Below are 18,779 nucleotides of genomic sequence, written 5' to 3'. Positions count from 1 at the left end.
ATGTCTTCCTGACTTGATATTCTTTCCAGGTAGATGCAAACAGAAACAAAACTAAAACCAGCCATGTTTTAGATTCACATATTGCCTTCCATAAAACAGTCTGTTTGACTGTAAAATATATTCTTCGTTTTGCTGATTGACCACGGGGGCAAGAATATTGAAACTTTAAAAAATAGTCTTGGTTTGCTGTAACTTTCATGCCTCAGGTCTATAATGAAAATGTGCTTCAGCCTTTGTCTGTGTATTTAGATTTGCTTCATTTGGAAACCTTTTAAGTTGCAGCGGTAGTAATAATAATGATGATGATGTTTGGATGAAATTGAGTGGAACATGCTGTTATTTTTTCCCCAAAACAAAACAAAAACCCAAGTTTCCAAACAATGCCAGGCTAAAAAAAAAAAAAGGCTTAAAAAAATCAATGTACTTTTAAAGTCATTAGAGATCACCAGCAAAATGAGGCTAAGCTATGATAGCTAAGCTTTTAGTATGTCTCAGTATTGCTGTGAAATCATCTTGAATCTGCACTATTTCGCATCCGCTTTTTGTGGGAGGCACCTTTGGCGAATGTAAGAACAAATGCAAATTTCAAATGACATTTTTATTAGTTAGAACTAAGGCAGACGTGTAAATAAGTTTGCAGACATTTACTGGCCTGCAAAATCTTTTACTAGGCTGCTGGCAGAAGTCGGATGGAGATTTCTGCCCTCTTGCAGCAACCCACTGCTTTTCTATGCTGGGAACAGAGGAAGTGGCAGAATGCTAAATCTCGTTCACCCCCTCGCTCACTTGCCTCCATGAAATCCTATACACTCGCCTGCATGCAATTTCTTCTATCCTGTGTCTACCAGATTATTGCTTAAATACAAGGCTAAGTGAAAAGTGAAAACCAGCTGAGCAGCATTAAAATCAATCTCCACAATTTACCAAATTTGCTACAAACAGGACAAATTCTGTCCCATCAAGGCCTGCCATTCCGCTGTTGTCTTTTCCTCCATCTATTTTTTTAAAAATAATATTTATTAAGAGTTTAAGAATTACAGAAGGAAGAAAGAAAACAGAGTTAAACAGAACAAAACAATACATTACAATACATAAGGGGAAAAAACAAAAACAAAAAAACACCACTTATCTTAACAAAACAAAAACAAAAACAAAAAAATTAAAAACACATCCAATCTTTCATTTACACATCCAATATTTCCATATCTTATCTTTCATTTACTTGTTTCATCGACCTCCTCACACCTCCCTTTTTTGTATTCTAGTTCAGTTAGCTATTTCAGCAAATCCTTTCCATCATTCTCAGTTTTTGTCCTATAAATTATCTTAACACAATCTAACCTTACTTTTTTTCCCCTTTGGCCCATTAACAATCTATTTTTACTTAATTCTTTATAACATTTCTGCTAAAGCCATGTAACTTCATTCCAGCATCCTTCTCTAACATTCATTAATTTTACAATGTTTCTGTAAATAGTCTTTAAATTTTTCCCAATCTTCTTCCACTGACTCTTTTCCTCCATCTAGGTCATGAGCATGATGCTCTTTCATGGCACACGTTTTCAAGCATGGAGCGCAATGTTCACTTTAAAATACCTTATTCCAAGGCATCAAAGTTGCACCAATCCTCTTTGCTTCTGAAGACAGTTATCTCTGTTTGGGGTGGGGTTGGGCAGTTAATTCACCCAGTGCCTCTTTCAAGTGTTTGGTGCACTGATCTCGTCTGCAATCTGAACAAGTGAAATTTGCAGCAAGCACTTGTTAGGTACACACCCAAGACAACTGCCCAACAGTGGGAGTCTAGATGTTTGCAATGTCAGTCATAGCTGGCCACTGAACATGTGAAAATGTCCTTTGTTAGGAGTTAGGAATAAAGCTACACTATATTCCGAAATGGGACGCAGGTGGCGCTGTGGGTTAAACCACAGAGCCTAGGACTTGCCAATCAGAAGGTCGGCGGTTCGAATCCCCGTGACGGGGTGAGCTCCCGTTGCTCGGTCCCTGCTCCTGCCAACCTAGCAGTTCGAAAGCACATCAAAGTGCAGGTAGATAAGTAGGTACCACTCCGGCAGGAAGGTAAATGGCGTTTCCGTGCACTGCTCTGGTTCTCCAGAAGTGGCTTAGTCATGCTGGCCACATGACCCGGAAGCTGTACACCGGCTCCCTCGGCCAATAAAGCAAGATGAGTGCCACAACCCCAGAGTCAGCCACGACTGGACCTAATGGTCAGGGGTCCCTTTACTTTACCTTTATATTCCGAAGTTGGTCCTTATAAGACCTCCCAAAACATTTCTAGCATTAACACAGCAACAGATCCAAACAATCTTCAGTCTCTACATAACATCTATGTGATCTTGTCCCTGAAAATGACATTATACCATCAGGATGTCTGAAGTCAAATCATCTAGCCAGCCAAGAGATGTAGAGTAGGTAGATCATTAACATTTATCTAGGGTTCTAGAATTGCACTTTTCCCTTCAAAGGTAGCACATTGAATGCATCCACACGAATTGCTGGAAAATAAATGCATTGACAAATATCCACATTAATGGGGTTCTCATGAATCCACTTACACCTTGAAAAGACGTGTTTAGTGATCAAGGCTTTGAGCTGGCTAGCCCTCCCCAGCCAAGCTCCCTGCTGACTTCACAGCAGCGGTACAGTGGCCCTGTGCATTAATCAATACCTCTACACAAGGGAGAATGCTGGGCCAATCAGGATACCTCTTTGTGTGGAGGAACCCTAACCTCATGGTTTGGATTTCCAAAGTGATATGCAAACTGAAACACAGCTATCCTGCAAAGCTTACACCTTTCCCCATTTTGTGATGTGGGTCTCCAACCAAATTATGTGTACAGAGATATGTGCATTTTAAAAATCTATATGTTAGTGGGGGTGGGGAAGCATATACACCCTTGTGCAAATTAATTGAAACAAACAATGTAGCTTATTGTACAAAACTCACATATACATGTACAAAATTCACATGTATGTACATTAGTAATGGCTATGACCTCCACTTTTTATAAGAAGCACTTGAACACAGTTTGGCATGGAGTCTACTAGTTTTGAACAGTCACTGTTGATTTTTGGATCCCTGTACCATACTTGAATCAGTGCCTGAATGAGCTTCTCCGTAGTCATACAGTCTGCAGCACAGAGGTGACTTTTGCATATAGCCCACAAGTTCTCAATGGGATCTACGTCCGGGGAGTTCCCTGGCCAATCAAGTACCTGTATTTGCTGCTCTGTCGTGAATTTCTTCACCACTTTCGACGTGCGACAGGGGGCTAGGTCCTGCTGCAATATCCCAGTACCGTCAGGATACCTCTTTTCCAGCTCTGGAATAACACTCCTTTGTAGAACCTCAATATATTGCGGCGAGAGCAACATTCCTTCTATTGGCTGCAGGCTTCCGACACCATAATGATCAACTGACTTTTCGTGTTTGTTTTGAGTACAGATAGAAAACATGATTTGTTTCAATTAATTTGCACAAGGGTGTAAAATGCATTATACACTGAAGAAAATCACCTGCAAGAATGTGTGCATCGGGCAAAACTGTGCACAAAAGATGTGTATATTGGGAGGAGTTGGCGCTGAAACGCTGGCAAATTTTCATGCGGGGTTTGTTAAAAACCAGCAAACTAATGTGGAAAACTAAACTGAAGACTGGGAAAAATGAAAAACAGAGAGAAACCAAAGTACACAGGGTTGCCCATGCCTACTCCAAATGTAGGACCCTTCACGCTTTCAGCCCATTTGTATATGCCCCCCACTGTTTTAACGCTGTTCAGCATCCTTTCATTTTCCTGGCTTCTGCTTCTCAATACCATTTCCCTCCTTTTTTGTCCTCCCTCTCCTCAGCTTCATTTCGCCTACGCAAAGGGTGGGAAACCAACCTTTGGCCTTGGCACAACAGGCAAGGGCCCCGGGCCCAGTTCTGAAGCCTTCTTGGCAAGTGACCAGTTCAAGCCACTGGAAAGAGTGATCTGCTCCTGTCCTAGCAGAAGGAGGAAGGAGAGAAGGAATGATAGAAAGGGATGCCACAGAGAAAGAGAGAGATGGGTGCAGCAGAAAAAGAGAGACCCAATTTGGGCTCTGGTCCTCCTGCCTACTATCAGCATGTGAACCCAGACAGAATGCAACCGGGGGGGGGGGGAGAGAAGCTAAAGGTTCCCCAACCCTGACCTGTACAGTGGTACTTTTGGTTACATACTTAATTCGTCCATTCTTAACCCGAAACCATTCTTAACCTGAGCTATTGGGGCCTCCCACTCCCACCGCGCCTCCAGCACGCGATTTCTGTTCTCATCCTGAGGTAAAGTTCTTAACCCGAGGTACTACTTCCATGTTAGCGGAGTCTGTAACCCGAGGTGTTTGTAACCCGAGGTACCACTGTACTGCCATTTAACACAATTGTCTTTCGTAACCCACATGATTTTGTTTCTACACGTTTGTGTAGTCATCTCATCCGATGCAGTGCCATGATGTCATCAGTGGTGTCATAATACCATATATACAAAAATAAAATAAAATGGCAGCATGGAAAGTGGAGATCAAGGAAGCATGAGCCAAGGGTTAGGGAAAGAGTGGCAAGACGAGTAGCATCGAAGCAATGCACCGTAAATGAAAGGCTCTTTTGGAAATATGTGCCAAATTAGGTACATTCAGTGCAGTCCGTTTGTTTGATCATGCTTGCCATCATGCAGTTAGTCAGATTGATAAAGTGCCATGGAGAATCATTCTATCCGTTCGCCTAGGCTGGCAGCCTTCTATTTTTTCCCTGGAATTATGGCTGTCATTTTCTACTCACGATGCAGAAACAGCAAAACTCTTTGCATTTATTTATGTTTTTCAACCTGCTCCCATCTTCGCATACACATGTGCACATTTGAGCAAAGGTGATGGCCTGGATCAGACCAATTAGCTTTTTAAGTGTTGTTTTTGGTTTAAGCATTTACTACCAGTGTTTTATTTTGGGGTGAGTAAAAATCTCATCCACACAAACACGCTTACACTTGCAGAGTTGACTGACAAGAGTTTGGGGATTATTTAAAGTAATGTAACTTATGCCTCTTCCTCAGTCCCACCCCCCCCCCTGCATAATCTTAGAAAGTGTAGTCAACCTGAAACGTTCATAGTGCAAAAGCAACAACCGCAGACCAGAGACGCCCTCCCCACTAGTATTTTAAGCTATAAACCCACCACATCTACACTGTAATTTTTGCTATGTCGTTGGTCAATGCTTAATTCGGTTACTAAACCATGTGTTCGTCCATGAAGCAAGCAGTCTTTTCACCGTGGCTTTAAACAAATAACCTCTAAGTTCCCGGACATCTTAAATAAACGACTGACAAGGAATAGGAGATACATCTGAAAGACCATCATTGGTTTTCAAGCCCTGCTGCCTAGAAGGGTGAAGGGAAAACACCCCCAATGCGTTGCTGTCGTTTTTCTCACCCAAAGTCAGTCCCCCCCCTTCCTTCCTCTCTCTTTCTCTTTCCTTTCCTCCTTCCTCTCCCCACCCTACCAATCTATGGTCAGATCAGTGAGCCAGCATTCTGCTGAGCCAGATAAATTAGAGAAGTGGTTTTTCTTTTCTTTTTTCGGTTTGGTTATTTTTTTTTTAATTTTATGTACTACGGAGAACAGTGTCGTCTTGTGGCCGTTCTCGTAGACTGTGTTGGTTTAACAAGCGTCCAACCCTTCTGTCTTGTTGTTTTTTTGTCTTTCCTGCTCCCTGTCCCCTTGTTCCCACAGGCTGTGCGTTTGTCACGTTTTCGACAAGGGCAATGGCACAGAATGCAATCAAAGCCATGCACCAGTCTCAGACCATGGAGGTACAGTACTGTATCATCTGCCCTTTCTTTGTTTTTCTTTGTGCAAATGATTGAGAATGTAAAGCCATGCTCTCCCGGAGAAGATCAGACGCATGACAATCACAGACTTAAACTTCTGCCGACTCCCTCCGCTCTTTTGTTTCCCCTTCTCTCTGACATTTACTTCCCTTAATTGTCTGAGAATGTAGGATGATCTCTCTGCTGCTATTTCACAATATGGTGGCATTCAACAGATAATAATATAGTTCGTTGAAATACCACTTTGCCCATCTGGCAAGCTATGTATACATTTAACACACTGGATTTTCCTTTATATGTATATATTATTTTAAACAATCCACGCTCCAGTCAAAAATTTGTACTGGCCAAGCAACATGGAAAAGGGCAGGGTTTGGGCTCCCCTTCCTCTGCGTACAAGTATCTATTACTGTAGCCACCCATTGAAAATTCAAATTATGTCAGAAAACAACAAATTACTAGTCTCTCTCAAGAGAGAGAGAGAGCAAATATCTACCCCATCTTTGGCTTGCACTGAAAGTGTTTACTTGCCTAGATAAAGGTGTGTCCCCCCCCCCAACCCCAGTCTGTGATTTATGTCATGGTCTTTCAGAATTTTGCACAAACGAGCCTCACCAGTCAACTATGTCTTATTCTGGATCTTCTAATTTAATCATTTGAGAATGCATGTTATATTGTATTATGTATACTGTATCTGTGTATTGATTATCTGCTCTAAAAAAGCATTTTGGTGTAATGTGCACTTGTTTCTTGCTCTTTTTTTGTATTCTCTTTTCTTTTCAAATGAGGATTGTTCAGTTTCCTTGAATAATATCCCCCCCCCTTTTGCAATGCTCTACTTTCCCAAAGCATGCTGGGTACTAAAATGAATCCCAACAGTGTGTCTGTGTCATTGAACTGCTTTGTATAATGAGCAAAGAAAAATATAAAAGTGCATGGAAATGTCACTGTCTTCTGTATTCTCCAGAAATATTGATATTGGCATTGCAAAACTATTGTCTTTCCGATCTCTCCTGACTTTAGTTGAGATTATTTTGATATTTTATAATCAATGTGTTTTTCTTTCCAGTGCTATCCATTTTTAAGGCATTGAGAGTCTACATCTTTAGATGTGACTCCTGCCACAGAAAGGAACCTAATTGTCTTCACTATAAAATGGCATTTAAATAGAAATGTGTTTCTGTGCACACACATTGATATATATATAAAAAAAAAACAGGAACTTTAAAAAAAAAAAGAAACCTCTTTGGGTTCAATGAGACACCCTTCCTCTTTTTCCGCGTCCTAAATCTTGTAATGTTAGCAATACACATTTTATTATATATTGCCTCGAGAGAAAAGGGGAGTGGTCTATTGGCCTAATTTAATGTGGCTCCTGAATCCAACCTGGTTGGAGAAGATTTGAAATAGGAATGTATTAGAACCTCAGAGGTATGGAAGTTTGTTTATTGATATTAATTTATATACCGCTTATGTGCCAAAGTGGCTTTTAAGTTACTTGTAACCACCCAGAATCATGGCACAACAGACTTCCACAAAGCACAGTGGAACTGTCCCAACTTCTTCTCTTCCCTTCAGCTTCCATCCACCTTCAAAGTCTGCATACAACCCCTAATTCTTAGAGCAACTTTGCCATCCTGGCTCCCTCTAGACAGTTTGGATTACAACTCCCTTCAGCCCTAGCCAGCAGCTGTGACTGGGCCTGGTAGGAGCATCATCCAGAACATCTGGAGAGCGCAAGGTTCATACCCAGCAAGCGTCTGAGGGGAAAAGGGACATCCCGTTTTTTATTGCGAGAGAATAGTTGTCATTTTGGTTGCCGTGATTTTTCGTGATTTCACAATGTGATTCCAACCCCCCCCCAAAAAAGATGCTTTTCTCAGGGCTGTAATCTTGTGTGGCACCTCAAAATGCACATTTTGGGGTGTTGTGCCCCCCAAAAGCATTGGGGGGAGACCGTGGCATGAAATTGTGCAAGATAATCAAAATGGCCACCATGCTCTCACCCTAAAAAACGGGAAGATGTTGCTGGGAAGGTGGCACTCCATATTTTGGCTTCAAAGTGTTAGAGGGTGAGCAGGCCATTTCAGAACCAAGGGGGAAACTTGGCCAAAACATAATGTGAATGGGATGGGGTGCCATTTTTAACGTGGCCTTTCAAAGACCTGGTGTGTTCTTATGAATTTCCTCTATGTCTGAAGATAGATTTTTAAAGTAATGTTCCAGTGTGTTGTCAATTCTCCTTTTGCTTTCTCACTATCTTCAGACATGGGCGGAACCCCTGAGAGTATACCAATGTCTTCTGAAAGAAAGCTCAGAAATGGTTTTCCATGTACTGCTGAAAGGAGAAGCACAAAGGCTGGATTTGACACAGAGAAAGAATTAATGGGATGGAGACAGACGAAAACTGTAAAATTATAAAATGGGGAAATATCTGCTCATGTTAAGATAGTGAATAGGATGGCGGGAGGAGAGAATATATTGGTTTAGGTCAATATACTATTAGGTTTCCCCTTCCTTGGTTATTAATGTCAACACTATTATGGTAAAAGAGTTGACTTTCAATAGCTAATATTAAATCTGGACACTCAACCAGAAAGTATAATGCCGCTGGCACTTTGATTTCATGTTTAATGCAAAGAGAATTCTTTTCAAATGGAAGATTTCAACTGAAATAGTGACGTTATTTTCTGTCCCTGATTTCATTATTTTCACTTCTTCAGTACACTCCACAACGTATTTTTCAGTGCAAACACGAAATCCAAAATGATGAGACTAAAAATGTTCATAGGAACAGGTTTCCCCAAAAGTTAATGGCTTCTTAGATTGCTATTTAATCCCCTATGCATATATATGTGTGATAGACAGATATATATGTGAAGTTATGCTCAATTATTTCATTAGTTGAAGGCAACTAATGTTATTTTTTTTATCATGGAACAAATTAGTTAGGGCAATAACAATTATTTTCCGATACGAAGCCACTATGCTATGTATGATTTCAATCATTGTGATGTTTGTGCTCTTGAAATTCTTCCCTGATGAAATATGAAGCAGACTGGTGGGGAGCGGGGTCGGATTATAGATTCACAAAATGCTGCAATATTGTTTTATACAATTTACTGCCAGTTAGCATTCATAAATACAATATTGGCTGTCATGTGGAGCTCAGAGCTGAAAGACTGTAGACTTGAACTGCTATCTCATATTCCTGTCCTTGAAATTTATTTCTGCTTTGTTTGAAAGAGATTTTAAGAGTCCTATTCATTCATCTGTGTACTGGGAGTACGCAGTAAGCTGCTTGTATCTCCTACAAAATCTGACATGAAACAGAATCCAAATTTGCCATGTTACCTATTCTATCATTTAAACTGTGGGGGAAGAGGGGGGAACGCTTCAATTTATAGTGAAGGCAAGAAGATTTTTTTTTCATTAAACTTTAAACTACTTGGAGGAAGCAATGATGATGTCTTGATGACTTCTCTGTAATTTTTACTCATCCCCTACCCCACCTCCAAAACAGAAAAAAAACACATTTTCCTACAGTCATTTAAGCAGATGTGATCCTGTGAGACATACTGCTATTGTTCCAGGGTGCAATCCATTGCCATTAAAATCAATGGCTGTTTCTGCACAGTTGTGATTGCACTCACCCACCCCAAACCATCGATTCCTACACATAATAATTAGAACACCAGCATATCGCTGAGTTGCTTCTGCACAAGGCAAATTATCGCCACAGTTTCATCTCATAATTTTTTATTGTAAAATTGATCATCGTTCTACTATGGAGCTCTTCAGAGAAAAGCACGCTTTGTTTATTAATTTTGGGGTGAAAGGAATGAAAGAACAGAACTTCTCTTGCAGGGTCTGTTGCTTAATCCTTAAAAAGTTTACTTGACATTACGACTGCTTAAGACTGCAACCTTAGACTCCCAAAAGAGACAGCCCAATGCCCAAGGAAAAAGATGGAGGATTTCAGCCTGTATAACCTTTGGGGCACTTTGAACGTAACACTAAACCGTGGTTTGGCTTTACATGAACAAACCTGCTTGTGCCTTGACTTGCACACTCTTCCCTCTTTTATACTCCTGTGGGGTGCAGTAGAGGATGGGCTAGGGGGCATCTACTTCTGGTTTTAAACCAACCAGAGTTCCCTAATAGATCTGAACTTGGGTTCTCCAGTTAGTCTAAACCACAGAGTGGAGTTTATTCCCCCACCTCCCGATTTTGCTAGACTACAACGGTTAGCATTCCTGACCACTGGATATGCTGGCTGGGACTGGCTGGAGTTGGAGTCTAACAATATCTCAAGGGTTCTAGTTACAGGTAGGTAGCCGTGTTGGTCTGCCGTAGTTGAAACAAAAAGTAAATTCCTTCCAGTAGCACCTTAGAGACCAACGAAGTTTGTTATTGGTATGAGCTTTCGTGTGCATGCACACTTCTTCAGATACACTGAAACAGAAGTCACCAGACCCTTATATATAGTGAGAGGGTGGGGAGGGGTATTACTCAGAAGGGTGGTGGGAATGGGTGATTGGCTGATGGGTGTGGTAAACCTGTTGACTGTTAACGACTGCAATTGGTCTTACAGGAAAAAGCAAGGGGTGAGATGGCTAAAAACATTATACATGATGGTTTTATCATGTATAATGAGATAAGAATTCAGACCAGGTCTCTTCATGGTTTTAAGTTTGGTAATAAGTTGCAATTCAGCAGCTTCTCTTTCCAGTCTATTTCTGAAATTCTTTTGTAGTAAGACAGCTACAGTGGTACCTTGGGTTAAGAACTTAATTCGTTCTGGAGGTCCATTCTTAACCTGAAACTGTTCTTAACCTGAAGCACCACTTTAGATAATGGAGCCTCCCGCTGCCACAATGCTGCCGCTGCACAATTTCTGTTCTCATCCTGAAGCAAAGTTCTTAACCCAAGGTACTATTTCTGGGTTATTTCGGAGTCTGTAACCTGAAGTGTCTGTAACCTGAAGCATCTCTAACCCAAGGTACCACTGTACTTTGAGATCTTGTATAGAATGTCCTGAGAGATTGAAGTGTTCTCCTACTGGTTTCTACATGCACACGAAAGCTCATACCAATAACAAACTTAGTTGGTCTCTAAGGTGCTACTGGAAGGAATTTTATTGTTTTTTATATCTCAAGGGCTGCAGGATCCCCACCTCTTAAAGTGAGTGAGCAAGCCAGGAACACGAACCATAGTTTCCTCTAGCTATAGTTTGCATTAATCAGATTTCCCCTCCCAAACAAGTTCAAGTATAACAAGGAATCTACAACTTTCTCGTTCTTCCTTCTTTCCCTCCCTCCCTCCTTCAGAACCAATGATACATAACAGAACTAGCTTTTCCTCAAAACAGAGTTTAAATTAATTAAACTATTTTAATTCAACTAATGCTAACTTTAAACAATATAAAATGCTATCTCTAAAAAGATATTAAAGAGTGTCCTATTGAATGCAGGAGTATCAAGCACTCCAAATCATTCCCTCTTTCGCTGTTGAGTTGCATAGAAATCCAAACTTTTGCACACCTTTACATGAGTCATTTAATCAATTAAATTAATACAGGTAATCTCAAGCTGGTTCTGTGGGCGGGGAAACAGAAAAAGGAAAAAGAAAAGACTCATGTAAATGTATGCTAGAATGAATTTTTTCCCACCAATCTGTCCAATCGCAGGGCTGTTCTTCACCAATAGTCGTGAAGTTTGCTGATACCCAAAAGGACAAGGAGCAGAGACGTTTACAACAGCAGCTGGCGCAACAAATGCAACAGCTCAACACTGCCACCTGGGGGAATCTTACAGGTCTTGGAGGACTTACGCCACAGTACCTGGCTGTAAGTAATCATTAAATTTGATTATGAGCACTTTCAAAGCAAACTTGCGATACTTAGCAGAATATGTTTTAAGTATAGCAGGGAATATCTATTTCATTAAGCTGTCATGTAAATTGACAGCACTGTGTTAAGGACGGCAGCAAGGGCTGAAGAGAAATTTGGGGAAATAATCCACGTGCATTTTCTCAAATTTACATGGTTACATTTCACAATCTGAATTTCAAATGCTGATGCATAAGTGAAATTCTGAGTGAATGCTCAGTTTTTCAAGGTGCGGTATGTTCAGGTGTGCAGATATGAGTGTGAGTGTCAGAGAGCTGATCTATTTGATACTGGTACTATTTCAATGGCAAATATGGTGTGGTTCACTGTGGTTTGTGCTGCTGTGGTCTGTTGGTTTGTTTGTTCGTTTTGTTTTGCTTTGTTTTGTCTGAAACACTCAGTTCTGCACAAGTCTCTCCTTCAGTCCTGTCATACACACACACACACACACACACACACACACACAAACACACACACAGCAACCAAAAACCATATTCCTGAAAGTTGAATATGAACCTTTCAGAGAAATTGAAAGATCCCTGACATTCTTAATTATATGTGCAATTCTGGCTGGTTTTTGGAATCTAGACCCCTTCAATTTGAAATCCTGTACATTTCATACATACATTTCATGTTACCCTTCATTTCGTTTTGAAATGTTCCCTCTCAAAATGGCTCTTTGCAAAAATGCTCTGTAAGCTAACAGCACAATCCTACGTAATGTCTACTCAGAAGTAAGTCCTGTTGAGTTCTGTGGGGTTCATGCCTAAGACCTTGCGGCCTAACATTGCAATTTATCTGTATATTTACTGAGAAACAAGTCTTATTAAACTCAATGAAGCTTACTTTTGAGTAGACATGTATCAGATGTCACTGTAAATTATGTTTGGGTCTCCTTTGCATGGCAGAAGGTGAGCAAGTTGATGATCAAAACTTTATTTGCGCTTTGTAAGGAAAATGAAAATGACAAATTTATTTGAAAAATGATTGGAGGGAGATTGCTCACTTTCTGTAATGCAGAGATATGAAATGATGGATGCATTTGGATAAGAGTGTTCACCGTGATGCATTTGAGGGAGGAAATTTGCCCCTCAGTGGGCTGCAGACTCCTTATTTTAGCAGTGGGGATTTAGCCATCCTAAATGTCTTGCACTTGTACACGTGGTTCAAAACATGCATGCATCACAAACTTTAAAATCAGAGTTTAAAAAAAAATTAATGTGCAAAAAGGCAAAATGTTCACATTTTGGAACTGTACACAGAGAACATCCCAGGTTCAGGAAATGTCCCATCTGAAATCTAGGAAATCTGCTGGTAGTTATTGTAGACTAGATGGGCCCAGTGGTCTGAGTCAGGTTTAAGGAAGCTTCCTATGGTCTTCTGGATTATGCTGCTACTTGCAAGAGGAGCTGATCCTTCCCAGATTGTTGTAAATTTATTCTTCACCATCCAGACCATAGCTGTCAACTTTTCCCTTTTCTTGCGAGGAATCCTATTCTGAATAAGGGAATTTCCCTTTAAAAGGGGGGAAAGTTGACAGCTATGATCCAGACTCCAAACCAAAAGTAGGCGTAGCTAAGTGAAAAACAGCTGAGGAGAGAAGGAATTTGTAGGGAAGAATCAGAAGGCATGGGAGAGGTCAAGAAGAAGAAGAGTAGAAGAGTTTGGATTCTCATGACAGCTGTGGTCTGAAAAGGGTTGTTGCCACCATGGGAACTAAGGTAGAAGAAGAGTTTGGATTTGATATCCCGCTTTACCACTACCTGAAGGAGTCTCAAAGCGGCTAACATTCTCCTTTCCCTTCCTCCCCCACAACAAACACTCTGTGAGGTGAGTGAGGCTGAGAGACTTCAAAGAAGTGTGACTAGGTCACCCAGCAGCTGCATGTGGAGGAGCGGAGACGCGAACCCGGTTCGCCAGATTATGAGTCTACCGCTCTTAACCACTACACCAAACTGGCTCTCTTAAGCACCCAGGCCCTCCCCAGCTGACCCACACTAGAATACCGGACCCAAAAATGGGACATTCTGAGTTCCAATCAGAAGTGTCCAGGATGTCCAGCTTAAATTAAATAATTGGATATGAACTGATTAAGTGATTCCTTTGTGCAAAATTTTCTCTCTCTGTGAGTCGGTTCAGATACAACGTTTTTTTCCCATCATCCAAGCCATGGTTTGGAGTGTTGGGAAAGAGTCCTCAGAGTACAACAGGACAGGACAGGGTCAACCAGGATGTTATAGAGTCAGGGTAATATGCACTTATATAAAACCACATTTTTACACTGCGTACGGTCAACTATATTCTATGCCAAGAGGAGCTGAATACAATATTCAGATTTGCAATACAATATTGCAATACAATATTCAGATTCCTCATTTCGCACAATTTATTCTCAGGTGTTGGGAGGCACAAAAAGGCTGTATTGGACCTCCCACTCCTAACCACTGGAGATCTACTCGGCCACCCTTCCTCCATTCCCCTAGCTTCTCAGGTTTGCCTTATCCAAATATTGCATTGGATCCAGGCCATGTTAGTTGGCCTTAGTTCAAAGTGAAATCGGTGAGATAAGTTGGTCCCACAAGTTTTGATAGGAGCCGAGTTCAACTAACTGAGTGGATGGATCCAAACCATTTAAAACCTATTCTCACAGTAGTAAGGACTAGAAACTTGAATTTGTTTTGGTTTTTTAAAAGGAAATGCAAGCAAGGAATGCACATAGCTCTGTGTGAAGTTAAGCTCGCAGCCCCTCTCAGAATGGTTTGGTCTTGTGCTGGATGCCTTTAAAATCCTCCTTTCCCCCAGGTTCATATCATAGCAGATGTTCCCTTATTGTCTTGATACAGACAGTTGCCGCTTCAGTAGAAAACGGTGCAAAAATGGGTCGGCGATATCTTTGTAGGGGATCATCTTTTCACTGGCTTCCTGATGAAGAATTTTGCTTACCTTGAAAGGCAGCGGCCCAGTTCACACATTACTCAGATGTGCTGCATTTCCATGGTGACAGCGGAGCAAGGTTGCACTTCCAGCCCCCATAATATCACAGCTACTTTCTGCAATAATTGCAGGCTGCACTTGATTTTCTGCGGAGGAAGCCCTCTACCCGTGCATCTGTTCACACGAACCAGTTCTCCATGATTGTGCAGTCGTCTCAGTCACACAGAGCCTCTACACCCACGTAGGTGCTGGCTTAATCGTAGGGATCTCTCTGCAAACATCCATGGGCAAGGTGCAATGTAGGGGGCTTAAAGCTTGTCCCAGCTCCACAGTCAACAGGGAAATGCTGTGTGCGTGAAGAAGGCATGAATGGAGCTTGTATACAGCTTAACATTCCAAACTATGGACTAGGGTTGGACTAGATGACCCATGGTGTCCCTTCCAGTTCTACAATTTTATGATTCAATGGCCCTCTGAAAGATGTTGCCTCGCCTCACTTTGTATGACTTTTTTCCGTAACACGAGCAGTACCTGTATCCCTTTTGGGGCAGGTTGTGCTGAACATGAAGAGTAGAATACCCTGGGCAGGAAGGGTGGGATTTAAATTTAATAATAAGTAAACACAGCCAAGCAGACCATAATATGCAGTGGGGAATCGCAGGGTAAGAATGTCTGGATCTGTGCATATCTGTCGCTAGAGCCTGGTCTGCACATGCCTGAATATCTGTACACTTGATGTCTGTACACTGAACGACTTGTATATGTGAATTGTATCCATTGGAAAACAATGCATTAGCATCGCCGTAAATGTTCTGTTTGTGGTGTCATGTCTCTAGTGGGCCGGTCACACATGCAGGTCACCACCTGATGTCGCAGTCGTCAGGTAGTAAGTGTGCATCTGTGCGCATAGTGCTCTGCGTGGCTTCTTTGGTTTGCCTGAGCAAATGCAGATCTGGGAGAAAGAGGGGCTCCTTATTTTAAGGGGTGCCCAAAATACTATTCAGCACGGGGTCCTCAGGCCCTTTGACTTAGCATTTCCCCTCAGGCATGCTGGATGAAACAAAGTTGTACACTCTCACCTGAACATACACCACAAAAGATGCCCAAGCGATAAGCCTCTGTTTTAAGTGGGGAGGTGGAAAAATAGACTGTGATTGACGGAGATGAGTTATGGTAACTGCTAGACTGCAGAGGGCAATGATTAGTCACGCTACGTCGGGCTGAAATAGATTTAACACCTGGCAGTTAAAAAGAGTAAATTGATTAATTGTTTTAAAGCAGCAATGTTATTGAGTTTCCCCAGTGTCTGTGTGTTTCTTAATAGAGATTAGACATTAATATGGATTTACAGCATCGACTCTGGGGACCTTCATTTCAACACCAGGCAGAAGCAAGAGACTGTATAAATGTAAAGGAAACTATAAGTATCCCAAATTTAATTTGATTCAGATAATTTTGTTTTAATCTTTAACTTGTTGCGTTATTAACCTCATTAATGTTGTTGTTGTTGTTAATTTGCAGCTTCTGCAGCAAGCAACCTCCTCCAGTAACTTGGGTGCCTTCAGCGGCATTCAACAAATGGCTGGTGAGTTGCAGCTTTCTTGTTAATCCATTTCTTTCTTTTTTCCCCTCCTCCTTTTGTGTTGCTTCTTTTTTGTTTGAGCTCTGTCCCCACGGGGTCTTAAGAATATCCAGCCACTTAAAGAGAGCTTCCATGTGGGTGTCTGTTGTTGCATGGGTACTGCTCACACATGCAAAAGTTTTTGCAGTGTTCGAGGGTATCAGTGGCATTAAAATACTACCCCCACCACCAACATTTTACCCAAATTTACTCTTTCCACCAGGCATGTCCAAAGTGCGTTTCGGGGGCCTAATCTGGCCTGCCAGTTGATTTAATCTGGCCCACGTGGCACTATACAGTCATACCTCATGTTACGTCCGCTTCATGTTACGTTCTTTCAGTTTACGTCCCACGGCAACCGGAAAGGGTTACTTCTGGGTTTCGCCGCTCGTACATGCGCAGAAGTGCCAAATGATGTCACGTGCATGCACAGAAGTGGCGAATCACAACCCATGCATGCACAGATGCGCCACTGCGGGTTGCCTTATGTTCTGCAGTCAGTTGCCTTTTGTTTCCAGAGTTGTATCTTAGCAAGCAATGTTAAAAAGAGCTTTGCTGGGGTCGGGCTCTCACATTCCACTTCATGCATGCAGCATTGTCCTCCAACCATTGCTTGTCCCACAGTTTCCCTACGCTCTGAAAATCCAAGCAGGGGAGAGACATCGATGGCATATAGGGAATCTCTGGATTTGGAGAGCAGGAAGTGTTGGTATAAGCTTTTAAGTATCTTTAAAGTGTACATTTATGAGTATGTCTAAAAGAAGGAAGTGTGCAAAATAGCCCCTGTTTTAGTGGTCGGGAGACCTGCTCATCCTTGCTCCTGTTTTGTAGCTCTTAATGCATATTCCAACAGAGAAAATTCCTTTCTAATCTCCAGTGAGAAGTGTTTGCGAGTTCTGTGCAATCAAGTTCATGATAGTCTCGGGCAACTTCGATAATAAGAAACAGGTATAAGAACGTCGTGACATTCTTAAGGGCATCTGAAATTACAGAACCTATCTTTTGATAACATGTGCCCAGGAAGAAGCACCCTGCAACATTACAAAGCAGGGTATAGGGTTTTTTATTTATTTTAAAGCACATAATCGTTTGGTCCAGGACTGGGGAGGGGAAGAAGGGAATAATCAACAGAAAGTAACTGGGAAGCAGGAAAGACAAGGATAACTTGAAAGGCATTTAGACGGACGGCTACTCAGTAATGAACTGTGTGCTGGTAGTAACCAATGTATAGTGATTAATAAAAGGTCGTTCCAGCTGGGTGACCCACCATGCTAACTTAACGTGGTGTGAGAGGATTGTGTTATAAGCACACACAAATGAGCACAGATGCGCATTGCGCCTGCCATGCAAAAGTGTTGAAAGCCTATTTGCTGCCCCTCTGCACAGTTTGTTTAACATTTCTCACAAAAGCACAAACCCCTCCCTTAGCCCCATTGTCATCAAATTGGCGTGGTAGTTTATTTTTAATTATGCTCTGACTAAATCTGCAAATTGGTGGTGCTTTCCTCCAGCCTCGCAACGCAGGAAAGGGCTTAAGCTATCCGCGGTTCCTCCCTTTTCTTCTCCTCCTCCTCCTCCTCCTCCTCCTTTTTCTTCTTTTATTAATGCTTTGCTTTTGAATGGATCTTGAAGTACGCCTATGGAAAAGAGATGAGCTACTCCCCATTGGCACTGTGCGCTTCATCCTTACAATATGCCATTATTGCGCTGGCACCAGAGACTAATGCAGAATCTGCTGTCTGACAATATAAATTGGCCCACAGATGACAATATCTCTGAGTTATTTTCTCTGGCTCAGATCCGTTGGCAAGCACTTGCGGCTTCTATTATGTTACACTCATAATCTAGCGCAGGTTTTTTTTCTTTCCCCGTCATCAAAAATATATCTTAATACGATAAACAACATTTTCACAGTTGGCGTTTTTTGGAACTGGCTTTGAGCTTTAAAGGCTGCCGGTAATGTTTGGCTTTGGTTAGCCCTGTAGATTGAATGGAGCGACGGAAGAGGGAAACGGCGCTGGAGATTTTCCTGTCTAATACAAGTACAGCCATACTGCGTCGCCGGAATTATGGCCCATTGTTGGAACAGCTTGAGACTGGTTCTTCCGATCCCCACATTTTACTGCCGTCTCTGCCAGTTTGCTACCAGTGGTCTCTTGACATAGACTTCAACTTTTCCAAACATCCTCAACCCCAACTTGCAATATGGAGCCCCTTTTCTGTTTCATTTTGCCAGATGATTGTCTTCCAGTTCTGCTGGTCATTTCTTCCACTGCCGCCCGCCTCCCTCTTTGCCTTCCTTAAAGTGACAAAGGAAATGTTGGTGCCACTATGGCATATCGTTTTAGGAAATGATGTGCACAACGTAGATTAGATCTCTGGGCGGTGTTTAGTAGTAGATTGGCAAGGCTTTCTGGTTCCCAGTTGTTCAGCAATAGCAACAACAAAATGAATTTTCCCACTTAACTTAGGC

General features: G+C 41.8%; 1 protein-coding gene across 30 annotated transcripts in view; it reads left to right on the top strand.

Moving 5' to 3' along the window:
* Positions 1-18,779, top strand: part of CELF2 (CUGBP Elav-like family member 2) — a 518,056-nt gene that overhangs the window by 452,848 nt on the left and 46,429 nt on the right. For 15 of the 30 annotated variants that reach the window (XM_081927063.1, XM_081927066.1, XM_081927087.1 and 12 more), the window contains 4 exons: positions 5,764-5,843; positions 11,551-11,709; positions 16,010-16,093; positions 16,207-16,270. In XM_081927063.1, the coding sequence (XP_081783189.1) occupies positions 5,764-5,843; positions 11,551-11,709; positions 16,010-16,093; positions 16,207-16,270 (387 nt within the window). The remainder of the gene's footprint in view (positions 1-5,763; positions 5,844-11,550; positions 11,710-16,009; positions 16,094-16,206; positions 16,271-18,779) is intronic. The other 15 variants (XM_081927078.1, XM_081927082.1, XM_081927080.1 and 12 more) reach the window with 1 other exon arrangement.

Source organism: Podarcis melisellensis (genome assembly GCF_964234715.1).
Source record: "Podarcis melisellensis genome assembly, chromosome: 10".
NCBI lineage: Eukaryota > Metazoa > Chordata > Lepidosauria > Squamata > Lacertidae > Podarcis > Podarcis melisellensis.
This window is presented reverse-complemented; position numbering and strand designations above follow the sequence as displayed.